The following is a 23,213-nucleotide window of genomic DNA, read 5'->3' as shown; positions in this document are numbered from 1 at the left end:
AAAACCTAGCTCACAAATCAAATTCCGATTAAAATTTGCTCCAAAAAAACACTTAGGTATAAATTTCAACAAAATCTAATATAGAGGAATTGTATTATAAAAATACTGACGGAATAAAATTTTTTTTTTTTTTTTTTTTTTTTTTTTTTGAGACGGAGTCTCGCTGTGTCTCCCAGGCTGGAGTGCAGTGGCGTGATCTCAGCTCACTGCAAGCTCCGCCTCCCGGGTTCACGCCATTCTCCGGCCTCAGCCTCCCAAGTAGCTGAGACTACAGGCGCCCGCCACCACGCCCGGCTAGTTTTTTGTATTTTTAGTAGAGACGGGGTTTCACCATGTTAGCCAGGATAGTCTCGATCTCCTGACCTCGTGATCCACCTGCCTCGGCCTCCCAAAGTGCTGGGATTACAGGCTTGAGCCACCGCGCCCGGCCGGAATAAAATTTTTAAAGTTGAAGAAATAGACCATGTTTGCAGATTAGAACCAAGGTAGTAAAAATGTCAATTCGCCCTAAATTGATCTATAGGTTAAACACAATTCCTACTGAAATCTCAGTAAGTTTCTCTGTGGACATAGACAAGCTTATTCTAAAACTCATATGAAAAGAGAAAGACCTTAGAATAGTCAACATAATTCTGAAAGGAAACAGAGTGAGAGGAATCATGTTTCCCTGTTATGACTTACTATGCAGCTGTGGTAATCAAGACAGTGTGATACTGGCAAAGGGACAGACACATAAATCAGTGGAACAGAATAGAGAACACAGAAATAACTTCAAACAAATATGCCCAATTGACATTTGGCAAAGGAGCAGAAGCAATTCAATGGAGGAGGGATAGCCTTTTCAACAAATGGTTCTAGAATAATTGGTAACCCACTGGCCAAAAAAATAAAGCTCAACCTAAACTCATACCTTGAACAAAAATTAACTCAAAATGGACCATGGGCTTAAATGCAAAATGCAACACTACAAAACTTCTAGACAGATCTAGAACTACGCAAAATGTTCGTAGACTTATTATCAAAAGCATGATCTGTAAAAGTAATAATTGATAAGTTGAGCTTCATCAAAATTAAAAACTTTTGCTCTGTGAAAGACCCTTCTAAAATCATAAAAAGACAAATTACAAACTGTGAAAAATATTTTCCTATCATGTATCGGACAAAGTCCTTGTGTCCAGAATATACAAATAACTCTCAAAAGTAAACAATAAAAAGAATCTAATTAGACAATGGGCAAAAGATATGCACAGACATTTCACCAAAAATATGTAGATGGAAAATAAACACGTAAAAACATATTCTACATTATTAGCCACTAGAGAAATTGCAAATTAAAACTACATATAGGCTAGGCACAGTGGCTCATGCCTGTAATCCCAGCACTCTGGGAGGCTGAGGCCAGTGGATCATCTAAGGTCAGGAGTTCGAGACCAGCAGACCAGCCTGGCCAATATGGTGAAACCCTGTCTCTACTAAAAAAAAAAAAAAAAAAAATTAGCTGGGCATGGTGGCAGGGGCCTGTAATCCCAGCTGCTGGGGAGGCTGAGGCAGGAGAATCACCTGAACCTAGGGGCAGAGGTTGCAGTGAGCCGAGATCACGCCACTGCACTCCAGCCTGGGCAACAAGAGAGAAACTCCATTTCAACAACAACAACAAAAACTACATACATATCACTACACATCAGAATGGCTAAACTGCAAAATACTGACAGTACCAATTGCTGGCAGAGATCCAGAAAAACTGGATTATTCAGACATTATTGGTGAGAACATAAAATGGTACATTTACTCTGGCCAACAGTTCAGCAGTTCTTTCAAAACTAAAGATGGGCTTACCATGTAACCCAGCAATTACACTATTGGGCTTATACCCCAGAGAAATGAAGACTTATTCTCATGCAGGAACTTATGCATAAATGCTCATAACAGCTTTATTCCTAATAGCCCAAAATGGAAAACTTCCCATATCTCCTTCAAAGGCTAAGGTGTTGAACAAACTATGGTATGACCATACCATAGATGGGTACTTAGCAATAAAATGGAACAAACTGTCAATACATGCAATTACTTAAATGAACCTCAATAAAATTATGTTGAACAAAAAAGTCTCAAAAAGAGATGCATTATTTCATTTACATAACAATCATGAAATAACAAAATGGCAAAGGAGAACAGATTAGTGGTTGCCAGGGATTAAGGACAGAGATGGGGGGAAGAGGTGGGTGTGACTATAAGAGGGTAACATAGTCTTGTAATGTTGCTGTAGTGAAGTATCTTGATTATAATAGTATTTATGCAAGACTTTTACATGTGATAAACTTTATAGAGCTACACATGCACACATACACACACAAATGAATACTCGCATAGCTGGCAAAATTAAGTTCTATGATTTGCACTACTGCCACTTTCTTGATCTTGATAATGTACTATGGTTGTGCAAGATGTTAACGTGAGATGGGGGGAGTCTGGCATGGCTTGGGGAAAGGGATATATGGGACTTCCCTGTACATTTCTTTGCAACCTCCTTTTAATCTACAATTACTTCAAAATAAAAAGTTTTAAAAGTATATCCCATAAATTCCTATACAGGTAGTAAAAGTAGGCCACATATTTGACTCTAAGCTCTTGAGAAATCAATCAGAGAGGAAACAATAGTAATTACACAGTTCACAGGTCTACCAAAAAAAAAAAATTGCTCAGAGAGACCAAAATAAAGAAAAAAAAAGAGGAAAAAAATATTGATAGTAAGTATGAGAAGATGGATCTTCCTCCTGCAGATTCCAATGAAAGGAACATTCTATCTTGAGTTTAGACCCTTGAGCTACAGTCCAGAACCCTGAAGAGTAGCCGTCAACTCTACTTTGTCCTTAAAAATTCTCCAGTGGAAAGTTTCTGTATACTGCTTCATGCAATGCAAGGACCAATGGCTTTAACAAAGTCTTAACAGCAGACAGGATCCCATTTCAAAGCACATTTCAACACTAGGGGGTGCACTTCCTGATAGTAGATCACAGCTAACATCAAAACGTATTACAAAGGGAGGCACTTTTGTAGACATGAGCAAAAGCCTTACCAACTCACTTTTCCATTAGGATGCCCTCTCTTTGCCCTTGCCCTGTCTCTCTAACACCTCTATTGTGATTCGTTTCCTTGGAGTTTCGATTCCTCTCATGCAGATGCCTTGGTAGGGAAGTACCTTTCCCACCACCAGATTAAAAAAAAAACAAGAAGGAGGTTCACAGAGAGGATGTCATTTACACGATGTCCTTCACTAGGACTTGAGCTGACTTAGGGATTTAGGCCAAAACCTCAGCTAATAAAAAAGTGTTCCTTTACCTCATTCTTCCTTCTGTTTATACAGGACAGAATTTAAGTGTCAGGATGTGGGTCCTCACCAAATACCATCTTTCCATCTCAACCCAAGTTTTATAGTAGTGGCTTTCACAGGGATTTTCCTGTTTGCTCCAATCTACAGGGAAAAGGCAAGGAAGTCCACATCCAGGGGCCTTTCTGGCCTTACATAGAGCCCCATCTGCCAAATATATGTGACATTCAATTCTTACTCAACCAGTAACTTAAGACATTGAGTTCAAAACACTTAAGACACTGAGTTCAATATAACTGACTGATAAGATATGATTATTTCAGGTCTCAGAACAGTGAGCAAATGGCTTCCCCCCTTAAAGGGCTCTTCTAAAGTCAAGGCATTGCTCACCAGTCCAAAAATAAACCCCCAGGAGAAACCTGAAAGTACAAGGATTTGGATTCAGATGATGATCTCGCCAACTTACGTGGAACTGGTCTGAGGTTGCTCAAATGCTTCTTTTGGAATTTTAAGGCCAGGGTTTCGCTTCTTGCCTATGGGGAAAGATGTAAGGAAAACGTTAAGGATTAAATCATAGCAAGATAGCAGAGAAAGAGACTGCAGCAAAGGAAAGAGCTGACCTGCACATGCAGCTCTCACGTCTCCATTCAAAGCACCACTTCCTGCCCAGGAAGTTTGTGAGTGTTGAGAACCCAAGCACCAGGTAGAACAGAGCTTCCCAAATACAGACTGTGGTCATGAATGAGGTTTTTTCATCAGTCCAGGGGGCAAACATCAGGATGAGAATGCCAACTCTCTTTTCCTAGGAAGATCTGCCCTTTCTGCCCACTGAGTGTGTCATTGCAACTTCTTTTTTTTTTTTTTTTTTTTAAGACAGAGTCTCACTCTGTCACCAGGCTGGAGTGCAGTGGCATGATCTCCACTCACTGCAACTTCTGCCTCCTGGACTCAAGCGATTCTCCTGCCTCAGTCTCCTGATGAGCTGGGATTACAGGCATGCACCACCATGCCTGGCTAATTTTTGTATTTTTAGTAGAGACAGGGGTTTCTCCATGTTGGCCAGGCTGGTCTCAAACTCCTGACCTCAGGTGATCCACTGTCCTTGGCCTCCCAAAGTGCTGGGATTACAGGCATGTGCCACCATGCCCAGCCTATGAGCCACCATGCCTGGCCTTGCTTTTTTTTTTTTTTTCTTTTACACTATAATGGTGATGACAGACACTTGGTTATAGCTTTTTTTTTCTTTTTAGTGTTAGTAAAGGGCAGTCACCCTTATCTCAGTATCCCCCTATTTTCTAAATCGATCTGTTAACAACTACAAGAGTTAGCAATGGAAGTAGAATAAAAAATGCTTTTCCACTGTTCTGCCCTCCCCACCCTTTCCCAACCACCTGCTGTAATTTGAAAAACTTAAGAGAGGGATAGAGTAATACTTATTTACATTTGCCCTGTTCCGTAAAGGATTAAGATAACAGATGAGCTTATGCAAGGAGGTTATAACTTCTTCTTGGGCCAGATGGAAAGGTAGCTTGATGTCGATCATACCTGGGCTGAAATTACAAGAGAATTTGGCTCGAATACTTCTGTTGATGAGTGAAAACGAACAGACTGAGAAATACCAGCTCAGGAAGCAGATCAGAGCAAACAAGGGCCTGGGGTTTTCCCCATCCATGGAGATCCTGTGTCTCCCAGGGGAAACCAAGGGAGCACTGGATAGAATGGCTGGAAAGAATGCTACCTCCTGGCCGGGCGCGGTGGCTCACGCCTGTAATCCCAGTACTTTGGGAGGCCAAGGCGGGCGGATCACGAGGTCAGGAGATCGAGACCATCCTGGCTAATATGGTGAAACCCCTTCTCTACTAAAAATACAATAAATTAGCCAGGCATGGTGGTGGGCGCCTGTAGACCCAGCTACTCGGGAGGCTGAGGCAGGAGAATGGCGTGAACCCAGGAGGCGGAGCTTGCATGCAGTGAGCCAAGATCGCACCACTGCACTCCAGCCTAGGTGACAGAGCAAGACTCCATCTCAAAAAACAAAGAATGCTACCTCCTTTCCCACCTCTTCTCTACATTGCAGATGAGCACTCAGAGATAACACAAACCCTGGATACGGCCCTGGATAGATCCTGAAGCTGCAAAGAAACTTAAGAAATCAATTAAAATAACCTCCTTGCAGAAAAATGACATCCAAAGACTTCAGTGACTTGCTCCACATCACAGAGGTCAGCAATGACCCAGTCAGATCAGAATCCAGGTCTCCTGACACCCAGGTGGGAGTTCTTTCTACTATCCTGCAATAGAAGACGTTTAGAGATGACTGGAGAGGGGGCGAGTGAGAGGAACACGGGATTTTGAGTTTTAAAATATCCAGCTGACATCTGCTTCTTCCATGCACCACACAACTTCTAGAATCACTTTTCATCTGACTCTGTTTTCTCAATTGTAAAATGAGGAAGTAACATCAGTACTCACCTCACTTGACTGATACGAGAATCAAAGCAGATAACATATATGAAAAAATATTAAGATACCGTAAGTAGCTCTTAATTAGACTCATTTAGGGAAACAATTAGTACTGTCTCCTCTTTTTAAAAGTCATTTTAAAAATTCATGAAGAGAATTGGCTACATGATCATAGCCCACTACAATGTATAACGAAATTTTTTCTTTCTATTCCTTCAGAATCCAAAATCAGATCAATTCTGCCAAGTTGTATAAAGCCAGGAAAAAATATGCTTCGCAGTAATCAGCCTAGAGAAAGCCTTTTAGGAACACTTTCAGGCTTTCTCAATTCTCTCCTCATTTGGGTTTACCTATGTATTTTACACGGTTCAAAACTCACCATTCACTTTCCTGCTCTTGGAACTCAAACAGCTGTTAAGGATGTTACTAAATTGTCAGTTATTGACATCACATAGAGCTTTCCTAGGTACCAGGAACTATGCTAAGTGCTGGACCCAGTTATGAGAATCCAAATAGATAGATGGCCTAATTCCAACAATTGCCATCCATATGCCTCAGCCAAACAGACAGGAAATGTTATTTTCAAAGAGACTCTTCAGTGGGGAATGAATGACGGGTTCAACTTGTTTAGATAACTATACAGATAACTACATACAAATTCCAGTACAGGCGACAGATAATTCAGGTAATCCCAAGAGGCAACCCTACAGCCCTCTCAAAGAAAACAAACACTAAAGTAACACATAATTTGCCTATGAAAACTGGTCTCCAGTTGTCATTTAAGCAAACCAAAAGCAGAAGTTACTCTTAAATTCCTACATCTTCCTCTTATTTCTAACTCAGTTCTTATAAGATAGATGTAAAGAGAAATAGCTATTTATTGAGAAAACCCCTTTGGAAAACCTTAATATAGCAATTAATTAGTAGTAATTCTTAACAGCAATTAACTATTAAACCATAACTTAAATCACCAAAACATCTATACAAAGAAACAATAAAAAAGAGAGAACGTTTTTGGCACAGAGAGACCAAAGGAATAAAAGACCAAAATTATAATAAAGTCTTCCAAGAGGGAGGAGAAGGCCTTTGATTCTCTCCCCAGATCACTTTTACACCCAGCTATCCCCCCAACCCCCCACATCAACATCATTCTTACCCTGAATTTACTGCCTCCTAGTTGAAATTGCCAGCCTCCTGTCTCCAGACTCTAAACCCTTGACTATATATAAGTTGAACATCTGCATATCTTAAACCTAATATTTCCAAGTATATCAGCTCCTCAGAGCAACGAGAAAAAATAGATCCAGGAGACACAAAACCTAGTTGAATTACAGTGTTAGAAAATACTCTGCCTTCACGTTAAACAGTACATCAAATAAAATACAAATCACAAGCACACACAGCAACATTCTGCAATTCACTTACTTGCCCATCTCTGACAGAGCAGCACAATAAGAGACCGGCAGAGGCGACTCTGGTGAGGTTTTCGAGGCTGCAGGGAAGGCCAGCAGAGGCAAACCTAACAGAAGTCATTCTTCACTTAGCTCCAAAGACCACACTTCAGCAAGGAGAAACAGAACCGAACAGACTCCGCCCCCTCCTCAAGTTCGGATTGCAGCAAACCTCTGCAAGTTCATTGTTCCCAGGAAATTGCAGCTTCAGGAAGGGAGAAGGGAAGTGGGTCTATGTGGACACCCAGGCGTGACATTAATCATTAACCAGACTTGGAGGAATACATCTATAAATCTGGACAGTACCATGTTCTGCAGCTTTTCTATAAATGCCTCTTTCATTTCTTAAAAGAAAAAAAAACAATATGTGGTCAGTTTCCAGCTGTGTTTACTTCACAGCAATCTGTTCCCCCAGGAAGGCAGCCAACACCTGACGCTAACATTGAACACTGTTAAAAAAAAAAAAAAAAAAAAAAAAAAGGGAGGGAGCACCATGAATAATAAAGCTAAGTGGATAACTATGTTCAACAGTCTTTGCCTTTGATATTCTAAAGCAAAGTAGAAAAGATGTCAGAAAAAAAAAGGCTTTCTATGATGTCACATGCTAGCAACACGCCTTCTCAGAAAGAGAGAATTCTATAGATTTCTGCAGATCGCAACAAGCCTCGACTGCTTATTGGCACAGTCTGCAAAGGGTAAGCCTCGTCGGCCTGATTGGGCATATGCAGCACTATATTGCATCAGACCCTGTTACACCCATGCCTGTGTTCTCTGAAAATAGCGTAGTCCCACCACACACATATATTTGCAAAATTCATCTTAAACCAAAGCAAAGCTGGGTCATTATAATCCCGGCCTGGAGCAAAATGGCACTGGAAAAAAAAAATTTAAAAAGCCTTGCCAATAGCTAGAAAATATTTACCAGGCCACAGAAATGTTCGCTAGCTTTGACTGCACCGAAAATGATGGGGTACACGAGAGGTCTTGCACACACTCTGAGAGGGTAAGCACAAAGCACTCCTCTGATGTTCCTCATTACATAAAACAGAAGATTGTGTTCCACTGCCAACCCAAACAGCATGAGAAGCCCACGCGGTCAACAGAAGGTGGCATCGTGAAGATACGCTGATGCCTAAATATTTGTTAGCTTGGCCGAGGGTTGGGGGGCATGATTGTGAGCGTTTGTGATTATTGACACAGCTTCACAAAAGGATGGCAGTGTTTCCAGTGCCAAATTTATTTTAAAAATCTGTTTCCCAATATGAATGGGATTTCCAGCCAAGTAACTGGCAATCTAGAGGCCTTGGCTGCCCTCTCCTTACTACTTGCATCGAGGCTGACGTTCCAAGGGTAGTTGGCAATAAAATCAGCAGTGAAGTATCATTCAGTGTTATTAAATTGCAATCATCATATGCAAAGCAACGAACGAAGCAGGGCAGGGGAAGAGGCGTGCAGGAAGAAAGCTGGCTTTGCAACAGCAATGTAAAAGGGAACAGAGACCCTGCCATGCTCCAATCCTCCAAAACCACTGGTTCTTATATACCACTGACATTCCAACCACTCAAGCAAATCTCTCTGGAATTACATAAAGTTTAGAGAAGAAAAGCTGAAAAGCTTTTTTTTTTTTTTTGAGATGGAATCTTGCTCTGTCACCCAGCCTGGAGTGTAGTGGCACAATGTCAGCTCACTGCAACCTCTGCCTCCCGGGTTCATGTGATTCTCCTGCCTCAGCCTCCTGAGTAGCTGGGATTACAGGCACCCGCCACCACGCCTGACTAATTTTTGTATTTTTAGTAGAGATGGGGTTTCACCATGTTGGTCAGGCTGGTCTTGAACTCCTGACCTCATGATCCACCTGCCTCGGCCTCCCAAAGTGCTGGGATTATAGGCGTGAGTCACCATGCCCGGCCTTTTTTTTTTTTTTTTTTTTTTTTTTGAGACAGAGGCTCACTTTGTCACCCAGGCTGGAGTGCAGTGGCGCTATCTAGGCTCACTGAAACCTCCACCTTACAGGTTCAAACAATTCTCATGCTCCTCAGCCTCCCGAGTAGCTGTGACTGGGAATACAGGCATGCACCACCCCACCCACCTAATTTTTGTATTTTTAGTCGAGATGGGGTTTCGCCATGTTGACCAGGCTAATCTCAAATTTCTGACCTCAGGTTATCTGCCCGCCTTGGCCTCCCAAAGTGCTGTTGCTGGGATTACAGGTGTGAGCCACTGTGCCTGGCTGAACAGCTCATTTAAAAACCTGCAGTCAGTTTGATTTCAGAGTCAGAATGAATCTCCTAAGACCTTACCTTTGGTCATACTGTTCCTTTTACCTGGAGGGCTCTAAGCTCTCTTGCAGACAAGAACTCAACCTTCCAAATTCAAAAGCTCCCTCATAGAAGCTTCCCAGAGCTTCCTGAACACAACCTAAGGATTACTATCCACACATTCCTGCTTTCATATTCCGGCACCTTACGCTGGGCCTGCAACACAGTATAAGCTCAAAGCAGCTGCCCTGCAACTTTGATATTTTAGCTGAAAAATGTCCACTCTCTCTAAAATAGATCTCCAGGACCATCTTCCACTCATTTCCCGCATACCTTTTCTCACAATCTAGAATTATTTTATTTTTGTATTTATTTACTTTTGCATTTATTTATTCCTTGTTTACCTATCTTTCCCCACTAGAATATAAGTTCCATGATGGCCAACGATTTTGCCCAGTACCGGCACATCGTAAATATTTGTTGACTGAATATTTGTTATTCTTTTCTCAACTGTTTTGAACATTTATACAGAGCTCTTCAAAAAACACACAAAATGCACAACCAAGAATGGAATGGAAATTGCACAAACCTCTGCATCAGTAAGAATCATTTCAGATCCCAGCTGTCCCACTTAGTGATGTAACGTTGAGAAAGTTTCTTATCTTAAACTAAGTTTCTACACCTGCAAACTGGAGATGATGTAAAGTCTCCCCAGGTCATTAAGAGACTCAGTTGACACGGTGTGTGTGAAGAAGCCTAGCAGGGTCGGGCATAATATAGGTGTTCAATAAATACTTTCTTTTCTCCCTTCCATATTTATATTTATGCTTATATTTTTAAAATATGAGCTAAGCAGAATGTTCTCTGGATGGCATCTTATTTCTTCAAATTCTGTGCTCCATTCTCCCTCTTTTGTGTTATTTATGCGAGAATTACATTTTTCAAACATCTCATCAATCTTGAATCAACCTCTCTTTGTGCCCACTGACTATGGGAACTTCTCCAGGTCTATAGAGTCAGGATTTCTGGGACGGAGTGTAGTGAGTGCTTATACTTTCAGGTTGCCTCAGTATCCATTTTTAAACCTAAGTTAAACTATCTCACATCAGAAGCAGGGCTCAGTCACTGTCGACACGGTTTCTAGTACCACACTCTGCCGGAGTGGCTCCAAACCAGTGGCCAGAGATGAAACTTACAGACATCTCTCCTGCCTAGCAGGCTGGCCTCCCTACTCTCCTGCCATTTCCTTTAAACAGACCATGCAGACATTTGCCCACAAACATAAGGTTACCACCTCTCAGTCACACCGTGACCTCCTAGAACTAGTGCCTGCTTGCTTTAAACCCAGCAATTAAAGCTCCCCGCAGGAGACTGGATAACGCCCTGTACCCAATAAAGACATTGGCTCACTGGTCCCTTCTCTCTCTCTGTGTGTGTGTGTGTGTGTGTGTGTGTGTGTGTGTGGCTTCCAGGGGAGTGTGTGTGTGGCTTCCAGGAGTGTGTGTGTTTGTGTGTGTGTGTGGCTTCCAGGTGTGTGTGTGTGTGTGTGTGTGGCTTCCAGGAGTGTGTGTGTTTGTGTGTGTGTGTGTGGCTTCCAGGTGTGTGTGTGTGTGTGTGTGTGTGTGGCTTCCACTGGGTGCCATACAGAGTGTCTCAGTGCTAAAAACTCTTAAAATCTATACACAACTATATCACAGTTGTGTCACTGAAACCACACTTCCAATCCTATCCTTACGGGTGAAACTGCCCCCAAAAGGACTCGTGCAGGTGGGTCCCCTGCTAATGCCCTTTTGTCCAGGTCTCTCAGCTACTGGGCAGAGTAGTTACCGGCTAAGTTGATAGAGTGAGGCTTCAGGATCCATGTATTTTTTTAAGTTTCACAAGTGTCTGAGAAATCAGCCACAGTTAAGCAGCCCTTGTCTACCATGTGTCTTATGTAAAGTTGTTTTTTGTTTGTTTGTTTGACTTGCTTTACCATTTCTCACTTTATGATGCCAATGTCACTTTCCTCCCAGGCTCCTGCCACTTCCCCCACAACCCACCTGTTTTCCCCAGTCAACTTCGACACTCAGCTCAAGCATGTTTTTCTCCAGGAAGCCTTCTGTGAAAGTCCCCAATACAATAAATACCTTTCCTCTGTGTTGCCACAGTACCCTGAACCTTCCTATACTGATTAAGTGAGCCCATCTGTTCATCCATGTCTTCCACTAAAAACGCAAGCCCTTCGAAGTCAGGGTCCACGTCTTCCTACCTAGGTACAGAGTTTAAGCACTAGACCCAAAAATAAGAGGTAGAGATCACAGCAATCTGGCTCACAAGTAAGCTGCTTGAATTTTGCAGAGGCAAAATCTATAGGCTCTGGTCACTTACGGCATAACAGGAACAAAGGAACAGAAGCTAAGTAGTAGTTAAGAGTAAGAGTAATAGTAATAGAAGTATTGCTGCTAGTAGTAGTGGTGGTAGTAAAAATGATGCTTGTCATCTGGCTTTTCCACCCTCATATGAAGTTAAGTAAAAGAGGAGAGTCAGGTCAGTGGGGGTGGCCAATCAGGAAAGGGCAGATCATGAGTTCCATTTCAGATGTATTTATAAGATGCTGGAGGGACGCATGGCAGAATTCAAGCAGGTAAATGGAGCTTAAGAGAAGGACAGGAGGAAATATGTAGATCTGGGAATAACAAACAAAGAAGCAGAAAGTTGCCTGAGACAGACGGAAACAAGAAGAAGGAAAGAAGGTGGCCGGGTGCGGTGGCTCACGCCTATCCTATAATTCCAGCACTTTGGGAGGCCAAGGTGGGCAGATAACTTCAGATTAGGAGTTCGAGACCAGCCAGGCCAACATGGTGAAACCCCATCTCTACTAAAAGTACAAAAAATTAGCCAGGCGTGGGGCGCACGCCTGTAATCCCAGCTACTCTGGAGGCTGAGCCAGGAGAATCACTGGAACCCAGGAGGCAGAGGTTAGAGTGAGCCGAGACCATGCCACTGCACTCCAGTCTGGGAGACAGAGTGAGACTCCCTCTCAAAAAAAAAAAAAGAAGGGAAGGCAGCCAGCCAACTAAGAACATTTTGAAGAATTGGTGAAGGACACAAAGAATTACACTCCTGTCAAAGGAGAATGAGCCAGGCTGTCCACCCGCTAATTGGGAAATTCTCTTCCCATTTGAAGAGAATAAAAGTGCTCAAATGGGTTTTCTTAGAGCTTCATGTGATTAAAGCTTAAAAAACAAACAAACAACAAACAAAAAACTAGTGGACCTTTTATGTCACGTTAACAATTTGGTATTGACTAATATATTACTAAAAGAACCTAAAAGCAAATCACAGCCAATGCCCTGAGTTATGTTCTAGGCCCAGGGAGAAGGCAGGAGGCAGGAGGCAGGCAGTGGGGAACCCCTACTGTCTGTGTTCATCTCCTTCTGCATTTATGGGCGGCTTCACTCATGAGCATTGATCGAAAGGAAATGTAGTCCTACGGGGGGGTTAAAAACATCATTTTAAAATAACAATGTGGCAATGGGTTGCAAAGAAATTTAGTGGCGTGCTCCAGCTTTTCAAAATACACACTGGGTTTGGTTAGGTTTTAAAAAATAAGTATTTATTTATTTATTTATTATTATTATTATTATTATTATTTTTTTTTTTTTTTTTTTGAGACGGAGTATCACGCTGTTGCCCAGGCTGGAGTGCAGTGGCGCGATCTCGGCTCACTGCAAGCTCCGCCTCCCGGGTTCCCGCCATTCTCCTGCCTCAGCCTCCTGAGTAGCTGGGACTACAGGCGCCCGCCACCGCGCCCGGCTAATTTTTTGTATTTTTAGTAGAGACGGGGTTTCACTGTGGTCTCGATCTCCTGACCTTGTGATCCGCCCGCCTCGGCCTCCCAAAGTGCTGGGATTACAGGCTTGAGCCACCGCGCCCGGCCAAAAAAATAAGTATTTATTTTTTTAGAGATAATACCAAAATGTTTATGAGTGAAATGATATTCTAGAATTTGCTTCAAAAAAAAGGCAGGGTGCGTGATGGAGATACAGATAAAATAAGATTGGCTATGAGTTGGTCACTGTCAAAACTGAGTGCTAGATACCTGGCAGTATTACAGTCTACTTTTGAATATGATTGAAATTTATCAAAATAACCAGGCGCAGTAGCTCGAGCTTATAATTCCAGTACTTTGGGAGGCTGAGGAGAGTGGATCACCTGAGGTCAGGAGTTTAAGACCAGCCTGCCCAACATGGTGAAACCCCGTCTCTACTAAAAATACAAAAATTAGCTGGGCGTGTTGGTGGGCGCCTGTAGTCCCAGCCACTTGGGAGGCTGAGGCAGGAGAATCGCTTGAACCTGGGAGGCGGAGGCAGTGAGCCGAGATCTCCACACTGCACTCCAGCGTGGACGACAAGAGCGAAACCCCATCTCAAAAAAAAAGAAAAAAAAAGAAATTTACCAATATATGAAGATGTTCTTAAATAGTAACAGAATCACAGAAAATTCTGTTTTAATAGTTAAAAGAGTGGCATAGTGAATAAGAAAATTCTGTTTTAATAGTTAAAAGAGTGGCATAGTGAATAAGAGGGGTGAATTTTGTGTGTGTGTGTGTGTGTGTGTGTGTGTGTGTGTGTGTGTAAGTAATGGATTCTTGTTTTCCTTTGGTTCAATATCACAATTTTGGGGTTTTGTTTTGTTTTGTTTTTTGGTTTTTGGTTTTTTTTCTAGACAGAGTTTCACTCTTATTATCCAGGCTGGAGTGCAATGGCGTGATCTTGGCTCACTGCAACCTCCACCTCCCAGGTTCAAGCGATTCTCCTGTCTCAGCCTCCCGAGTAGCTGGGATTACAGACGTGCGCCACCATGCCTGGCTGATTTTGTATTTTTAGTAGAAACAGGGTTTCACCATGTTGTCCAGGCTGGTCTCGAACTCCTGACCTCAGGTGATCCACCCTCCTCAGCCTCCCAAAGTGCTGGGATTATAGGCGTGAGCCACCGCGCCCGGCCCACAATTTTAATAGCACTCTGATCATCTCCCTTTTAACCAAAGGAAACTCCAAGGTAGTAACTTTAATTCAACCAGCTGCTTGAAGACTAAGGGGTAATAAAAAAAACGAAGGAAAGTTCTTCATTTGCAATCCCCCCAACTAGAATGCTATCAGTACAGGGTCTATTCTGCCTCTCACCCAGCTCCATCTGATTTCTTTGGAGCCGCATTCTATCCCCATGCCACTGGCCCTTGTTGGAGTGCACCTTAGTACACCTTACAAAGAGGCCTCTGGAATGCATGTCCCTGAGGATGTTCTGCATTATCTTACGTAATGTTCTCCTATAAAGACTCAGGGGGAAAAAAAAATGTGTATCAGTAACAGAAAGAATTGGCTTCTGCATAATTGATCAATTCCTGCCTAGAGCAAATGAGAATGATGTTTTCTTCCTTGGGTTAATGGTTAAAAAGCTTACAGCTAAACTAGGAATTATATTCATATTCATTTCTGAGTCACTGTTTTTTTACTTCGTTTCTGTCTTACCTCTTCTTTTAATAACATTTTATTATAGGACATTTTAAATGCAGGCATACACTGCGTCATGATGTTTAGGTCAACTATCACCTGGTGACATGGTAGCCGTCATAATGTCATAGCGCAATTCATTACACACGTTTGTAGTGCTAGTGGTGTAAACAAATCCATTGCACTACCAGTTATATAAAAGTACAGCACACATAATGATGTAGAGTACATAATATTTGATAATGATAATGACTATGTTACCGATTTATATATTTACTGTATTATACTTTTTACTGTTATTTTAGAGTGTACTCTTTCTACTTTTTTTTTTTTTTAAGTTAACTGTAAAACAGCCTCAGGCAGTGTCTTCAGCAGGTATTCCAGGAGAAGGCACCGTTACCATAGGAGATGACAGTTCCAGGCATGTTATTATCCCTGAAGACCTGGGACAGAATGTGGAGGTGGAAGACAGTGATATTGAGGATTCTGACCCTGTGTAGGCCAAGGCTGATAGCTGTATTTGTGTCTCGGTTTTTCAAAAAGTTTAAAAGTAAAAATTAAAATAATTTTAATCTAGAAAAAGCTTAGAGAATAACGACATAAAAAAAGAAAATATTTTTGCACAGCTATACGTTTGTGTTTTAAGCTAAGTGTTATTTATTACAAAAGAGCCAGAAGTTTTTTAAAAAAAATTACAAAGTTTAGAAAGTTAAAAAGTTACAATAAGCTAAGGTTCATTTATTGTTGAAGAAAGAAAAATATATGTATAAACTCAGTGTAGCCTAAGCTTACAGTGTTTATAATGTCTACAGTCCATAGTGTGAGGCCTTCACATTCACTCACCACTCCTTCACTGACTCACCCAGAGCAACCTCCAGTCCTGGAAGCTTCATTCACGGTAAGTGCCCTACACAGGTGAACCATTTTTTATATTTTATACCATGTTTCACTATACCCATTCTATGTTGACATACACAAATATTGGCCATTTTGTTACAAGAGCCTACAGTTTTCAACAGTCACACGCTGTCCCGGTTTGTATCCTGGGAGCAATAGGCCATATCATATAGCCCAGGTGTGTAGCAGGCTATGCCATTGAGGTTTATGGAAGTTCATGCGATGATATTCACACAATGACAAAATCACCTAATAATGTTTCTCAGAACTTATCCCCATCATTAAGCAACAAATCACTGCATATGAGAAAATAAACAAAAGAGTTATAATCAACCCCTATATATCCATTTCCCCAACGTCAACAATATTGATTCATGGACATTTTGTTTAGTCTGTATCCCACCCTCTTTCCCAGACATCAAATTATTTCATCCATATGTTCTACCAAATATCCCTAAAAGAAACTGACTATTGAAAAAACAGTAACTGTAATAGCATTATCGCACTTCAACAATTTCTTAATATCTGCTCCGTGTTCAAAATTCTAATTGTCTCACAAAAATCTCAAATATTTTAAATTACTGTATGTTTGAATCAAGAGCAAAATTAGGGCCATGTCTCATAAGCAGTTAAGTTTCTTAGTTTCCTTTTAATCAAGGGGCTCTCCCTTCCATTTTGTTTTTTCTTTTCTATTTTTTTTTTTAAAAGACAGAGTCTCACTTTGTCATCCAGCCTGGAGTGCAGTGGCACGACCTTGGCTCACAGCAACTTCTGCCTCCTGGGTACAAGTGATTTTTGTGCCTCAGCCTCCCGAGTAGCTGAGATTACACCATGCCCAGCTACTTTTTGTATTTTTAGTAGAGACGAGGTTTTACCATGTTGGCCAGGCTGGTCTCAAACTCTCGGCCTCAGGTGATCTGCCCGCCTTGGCCTCCCAACGTGCTGGGATTACAGGTGTGAGCCACTGCACCCGACCTCCCTCCATTTCTTTTTGCCTCTCCCTTTCCTCTCCTCCTGCAACTTCATGCAATTATTTTGTTGAAGAAATGCAGGCCATGTGTCCTATAGCTTTTTCCACTGGATTCTGCTGCTCTTATCCCTTATTATTGACTCACACACCCCTCTGTTTGTTAGAAATTGATCAGATTCAACTTGATCAGATTCTTTGGCAAGACTACTTTGCAGGTGGCCTCACTTACTTTTAATTTACGCTAGATTGCTTAATTTTATGCAACCTAGCAAGCTAACTTAAACTCTTAATGAAAAAAGGAAAAATGAATAAATATAAATGAATAATCCCTCAGCAACACTTGGTAATTAACATTTTCATCTCTATCAATTTGATAGGCACGAGGGTACAAGGGATGCCTCATTGTTTTGAATCACATTTTTAAAATATTTAATGAAGATGAGTATATATATAATATATATTTATATATCATATATTATATATATTTTATATATTATATATTTCATATATCATATATTATATAGTATATATTATATCATATATTATATAGTATATATTTTATATATTATAAAATATATATAATATATATTTTATATGATATATAATATATTTTATATATTATATATTTTATATATATATATATTTTTTTTTTCTTGAGACGGAGTCTCACTGTCATCCCGGCTGGACTGCAATGGCACAATCTCAGCTCATTGCAACCTCTGCCTCCTGGGTTCAAGAAATTCTCCTTCTTCAGCCTCCTGAGTAGCTGGGACTACGGATGTACACCGCCATACCCGGCTTATTTTTGTATTTTTAGTAGAGATGGAGTTTCTCCATGTTGGCCAGGCTGCTCCCAAACTCCTGACCTCAGGTGATCCGCCCGCCTCGGCCTCCCAAAGTGCTGGGATTGCAGGCGTGAGGCACTGCGCCCAGCTGCAGCTCAGTATTTTTTAGATATCCACTGGCACCTGTATTCATTTTTCTGTGAACTCCCTGTTCAAGTCATCTGCTCATTTTTATAATAGGTTATTATTGTTGTTGTTTTCTTTGTAAAAGAAGGCATTGCCCCTTTTGTAGTTAGTGTTGCAACACACACACACACACACACACACACACACACAAACACATATGCTGTTTTTTTTTCCTTTGGTTATATAAAATTTTAAATTTTTACATTCTTTTGTGTTCTCTGCATTTTCGTAAGGTAAAAACATTCTCTCTGCTTCCCCAATGGCTACACATTTCTTCCAATATCAGCTATTAATCTACTTATTTCCAAATGAATTGTGTACAACTTTTTAATATTTAAACCTCTTATATAGTTCTTTTGTATAAGTTCATTGGCTGACGTGTCCAAAAAATATGTGAAATACTCATGTGGACATCTTCATTTGATCCTTACTTTAAGAGAACTCTTGCTCGCTTTTCACAATTTAAAAAAAAATTATGCTGGCTTTGGATTCAGTTGAACAGATCAACTGAATGATTTTTCTCATGTTGAGGAGGTATATCACTATTTACATTTTACTGAGTGGGGTAGGCTGAGGATGGTTCCCAATGCCCATAACCTAATCCATGCAACCAATGAATGTTATCATGATTTTTTTTTTTTTTTTTGCAGATGTGATTAAATTAAGGATTTTGAAATGAGAAGATTATCCTAAATTATCCAGGTGATTCTTAAATGCAATCAGAAGTGTCCTTACACAGAGGGGCAGAGGGAGAGTAGACACAGGCAGAGAGGAGGAGGACAGGCAAAGGCTGATGCAGCTGCAATCTAAGGAATGCCAAAGGCCAGCAGCCACCACAGGCATGGATTCTCTCCCAGAGCCTCTGGAGGGAGCCTGACACGCCAACACCTTCACTGTAGACTTCTGGCCTCCAGATGTCAGAGAAAAAATGTCTGGTGTTTTAATAGGACAGAATACAGAGCCCAGAAAAAAGGCTGCACACCTACAACTACCGACCTTCCACAAAGCGGACAAAAACAAACACTGGGGAAAGGACCCCCTATCCAATCAAAGGTGCTGGAATAACTAGCTAGCTATATGCAGAAGGTTGAAACTGGATCCCTTCCTTATACTATACACAAAAACCAACTCCAGAGGGATTAAAGATTTAAATGTAAAACCCAAAACTATAAAAACCCTGGAAGACAACCTAGGCAATTCCATTCAGCCATAGGAATGGGCAAAGATTTCATAATGAAGATGCCAAAAGCAACTGCAATAAAAGCAAAAATCGACAAATGGGATCTAATTAAACTAAAGAGCATCTGCACAGCTATAGAAATTATGAATAAACAGACAACCTACAGAATGGGAAAAAAATTTTGCAAACTATGCATCTGACAGAGGTCTCATATCCAGCATCTATAAGGAACTAAACACATTTACAAGAAAAAAGCAAACAGCCCCATTAAAAAGTAAGCAAAGGACACAAACAGACACTTTTCAAAAGAAGATATACAGTGGCCAACAAGCCTGTGAAAAAAAGCTCATCACTGATCATTAGAGAATGCAAATCAAAACCACAGTGAAATAACATCTCAGACCAGTCCAAAAGGCTATTATTCAAAAATGAATAATAATAATAATAATAACAACAGATGCCAGCGAGGTTGCAGAGAAAAACGAACACTTATACATTGTTGGTGGGAGTGTAAATTAGTTCAACCATTGTGGAAAGCAGTGTGGCAATTCCTCAAAGAGCTGAAAACAGAACTACCATTTGACCCAGCAATGGCATTACTGGGTCTATATCCAGAGGAATAGAAATCATTCTACCATAAAGACACACACATGTATATGTTCATTGCAGCACTGTTCACAGTAGCAGAGACATGGAATCAATCCAAATGCCCGTCAATGATAGACTGGATAAGAAAACGTGGGCCGGGCATGGTGGCTCACACCTGTAATCCCAGCACTTTGGGAAGCTGAGGCGGGCAGAATAGTTGAGGTCAGGAGTTCGAGACCAACCAGGGCAATATGGTGAAACCCCGTCTCTACTAAAAATACAAAAATTAGCCAGGCGTCGTTGCAGTGAGCCGAGATCGTGCCATTGCACTCCAGCCTGGGCGATAGAGTGAGACTCCCTTAAAAAAAGAGAGAGAGAGAGAGAGAGGAAGGAAGGAATAAAGGAAAGGAAAGAAAGGAAAGGAAAGGAAAGGAAAGAAAAGAGGGCGGGAGGGAGGGAGGGAAGGAAGGAAGGAAGGAAGGAAGGAAGGAAGGAAGGAAGGAAGGAAGGAAGGAAGGAAGGAAGGAAAAAAGACAATGTGGTACATATACACCATGAAATGCTATGTAGCCATAAAAAAGAACGAGATCACATCCTTTGCAGGAATATGGGTGGAGCTGGAGGATATTATCTTTAGCAAACTAATACAGGAAGAGAAAACCAGGTATCTTATGTTCTCACTTATATAAATGAGAACTAAATGATGAGAACACACGGACGGACACACAGAGGGAACAACACACACTGGGGCCTATCAGAGGGTGGAAGAGCGGGGAGAGAGAAGATCAGGAAAAATAACTAATGGCACTAGGCTTAATACTTGGGTAATGAAATAATCTGTACAACAAACCCCCATGACACAAGTCTACCTATATAACAAACCTACACGTGTACCCCTGAACTTAAAACTTAAAAAAAAAAAAAAAATCATTCAGGTGTTTTAAACCACCAAGTTTGTGGTAATTTGTTATAGCAGCTACAGAAAATTATTAAATCATATGCTGTTATCAGAAATGGACAATGAATTTTGTGAAATTTTCTTTCAACATTTATTGAAATAACGCAGCATCCTTCCTGCCACACCCACACTGCCACACTCTCTAACAAATGTATTTTCTTACTTTTCCCGTGCTCTTCCTTTCCCTATCCCACTTTCACTCTCTTGCCTTCTTAACTCCTGTAGCATTTGGCCTTCAGAAGCATCTTGTGATCCTGCATTGCCAGTGGCGACAGAAACAAAGAACTGGCTAATCCCTGGACTCAAGAAACATCTACAGAGTCTCCATGTGATAATATAAGAAGGCAAAACAACCAAAGTTGAGAAATTAACTGCAAACTAGAAGGAATGGATGTTAGCAGACGAGTCCCTCCTGCTCTTCAGTGGAGCAAGGAAGGAGGAGATGCTGACCCCCTTCCAGGTCTTTCCAACTCAATGCCATCTTGGAGGAAAAAGCATAAGGAAGAAATGAAGCCCTTTCCCCAGGCCTGAAATTCCTCGTGAATTCTGAAACTCTTCATGTTCCCTGCCAACAAGAAACAAGAGGGTAAAGAAACCACGGCCAAAATAACAGAAAATATACGGCAAGACTCTTTACCCTGTAACTCAAACCCTGCAACCTGGAAAACCTCATTTTAATCCTTTGCCCCATGGCTGTTTCTGCAATATCTAGTTACCTTTCTTTTCAGAGAAGCTGGACGTTTGTGAGAGTCATGTTTTGCAAACCATAGCCTAGCAAAAGAACACAGTGGCCTTTGCCTTTTGTTCAGCTACATACTTTCCTGGCTTAGTGCATTTCCCACTGGTGACACTTCTGGCTAGGGGTTTGTGATGCCCAATTAAAAAGCAAAGACAAAGAAATTGCTTCAAGAATATAATAAAATTTGAATCTGAGATTTTCTAAAAAGAGAACGCTAATCTACAAAAGCAAACAACTTATTTTCAAAGTACTGTTAGTTTGGTTCATGCAAGTGTACTCATTTCAATACTAACTAGTTCAGATCCTCATGTAACCCTTAAAGTGGAAATTCCACAGTCCTATAGAAAGATTTAAACTCTGAGTTTTTACTCGTGAATAGATAATCATTACTGTAATTAACAAATATTGCTTCGGGCAATGCCATAACTCAGGGTGTCAAAAGAAGTGGAGTTCTCTAGTCGTAGGTGGTAAGTCTGGAAATTGTTCCAGGCAGACACCTTGAAATATCTAAATCAGTTAATTGCAAAGACTGAGCACAAGAAAAAGTATATAAATTCTCTATTGTACCAGAACAATGTTCCACCTATGTGATCACAGAAATAGGGGTGAAAGGTATTACAGTAAATATGTTCCATGTAGTCTCATATACACTGTAACCTATGCAATGTTCCCAAACTTATTTTATTGATTGATTGATTGATTTTTATTATTACTATTTTTTGAGACAGAGTTTCACTCTTGTCGCCCAGGCTGGAGTGCAATGGCGCGATCTCAGCTCACTATAACCTCCACCTCCCAGGTTCAAGTGATTCTCCTGCCTCAGCCTCCCGAGTAGCTGGGATTACAGGCCTGCACCACCATGCCTGGCTAATTTTGTATTTTTACCATGTTGGTCAGGCTGGTCTCGAACTCCTGACCTCAGGTGATCCACCCACCTGGGCCTCCCAAAGTGTGGGGATTATAGGCGTGAGCCACCGCACTCAGCCTTATTTGATTTCTATAACTGCAGTTTTTATTTTAGATTCACAAGGTACATGTGCAGGTTTGTTATTTGGTTATATTTTATGATGCTGAGGTTTGCACTGATCTCATCAGTCAGGTAGTGAATACAGTATCCAACAGTCAGTTATTCAACTCTTTCTCCCCTCCCTCCTTCCCCCTTCTACTAGTCTCCAGGGCCTCTTGTTGCCATCTTTATGTCCGCGAGTACCCAAGTGGACGTAAGTGTTTAGCTCCCACTTTTAAGTGAGAGCATGCGGTACTTACTTTTCTGTTCCTGCACTGATTTGCTTGCATCTGTGTTCCTGCAAAGGATATGATTTTGTTCTTTTTTATGGCTGAATAGGATTTCATGGTGTATATGTACCACACTTTCTTTATGCAGTCTATTACTATGGGCATTTAGGTTGATTCCATGTCTTTACTACTGTGAACAGTGCTGCAATGAACATATATGGGCATGTGTCTTTTTGGTAGAACAATTTCTTTCTTTTGGATATATACCCAAAAATGGGATTGCTAGTTCAAATGGTAGCTCTGTTTTAAGTTCTTGGGGACATTCTCAAACTGCTTTCCAGAGTGGCTGAACTAATTTACGTTCCCACTAATAATGTATAAGCATTCTTCTTCTCTACCAGCATCTCGTTTTTTGAATTTTTAATAATAACCATTCTGACTGGTATAAGATGGTATCTCACTGTGGTGTTGATTTGCACTTCTCTGAGGATTACTGATGTTGAGCATTTTTTTGTCTGTCTTCTTTTGAGAAGTGTCTGTTCATGACTTTTGCCCACTTTTTAATGAGGTTATTTGTTTTTTGCTTGTTGAATTAAGTTTCTTACAAATTTTAGATATTAAACCTTTGTTGGATACATTGTTTGAGAATATTTTCTCCCATTCTGTAGATTGTCTGTTT

At 41.0% G+C, this 23,213-nt stretch overlaps 1 protein-coding gene across 10 annotated transcripts in view; it reads right to left on the bottom strand.

Moving 5' to 3' along the window:
- MAP2K6 (mitogen-activated protein kinase kinase 6) overlaps positions 1-23,213 on the bottom strand; it is a 141,614-nt gene that overhangs the window by 43,178 nt on the left and 75,223 nt on the right. For 7 of the 10 annotated variants that reach the window (XR_010581963.2, XM_045374500.3, XM_065531914.2 and 4 more), the window contains one exon: positions 3,795-3,861. Coding sequence is in view for 5 of the 10 variants with exons in the window: in XM_045374500.3 (XP_045230435.1) it covers positions 3,795-3,861 (67 nt within the window). In the remaining 5 variants the exon portion in view is untranslated. Of the gene's footprint in view, positions 1-3,794; positions 3,862-6,947; positions 6,988-7,216; positions 7,340-23,213 lie in introns of those variants that run through there. The other 3 variants (XM_074020265.1, XM_065531917.2, XM_065531918.2) reach the window with 2 other exon arrangements.

Source organism: Macaca fascicularis, chromosome 16 (assembly GCF_037993035.2).
Source record: "Macaca fascicularis isolate 582-1 chromosome 16, T2T-MFA8v1.1".
Taxonomy (NCBI): domain Eukaryota; kingdom Metazoa; phylum Chordata; class Mammalia; order Primates; family Cercopithecidae; genus Macaca; species Macaca fascicularis.
Note: the sequence above shows the minus strand (reverse complement) of the source record. Positions and strands in the feature narration are given on the sequence as shown.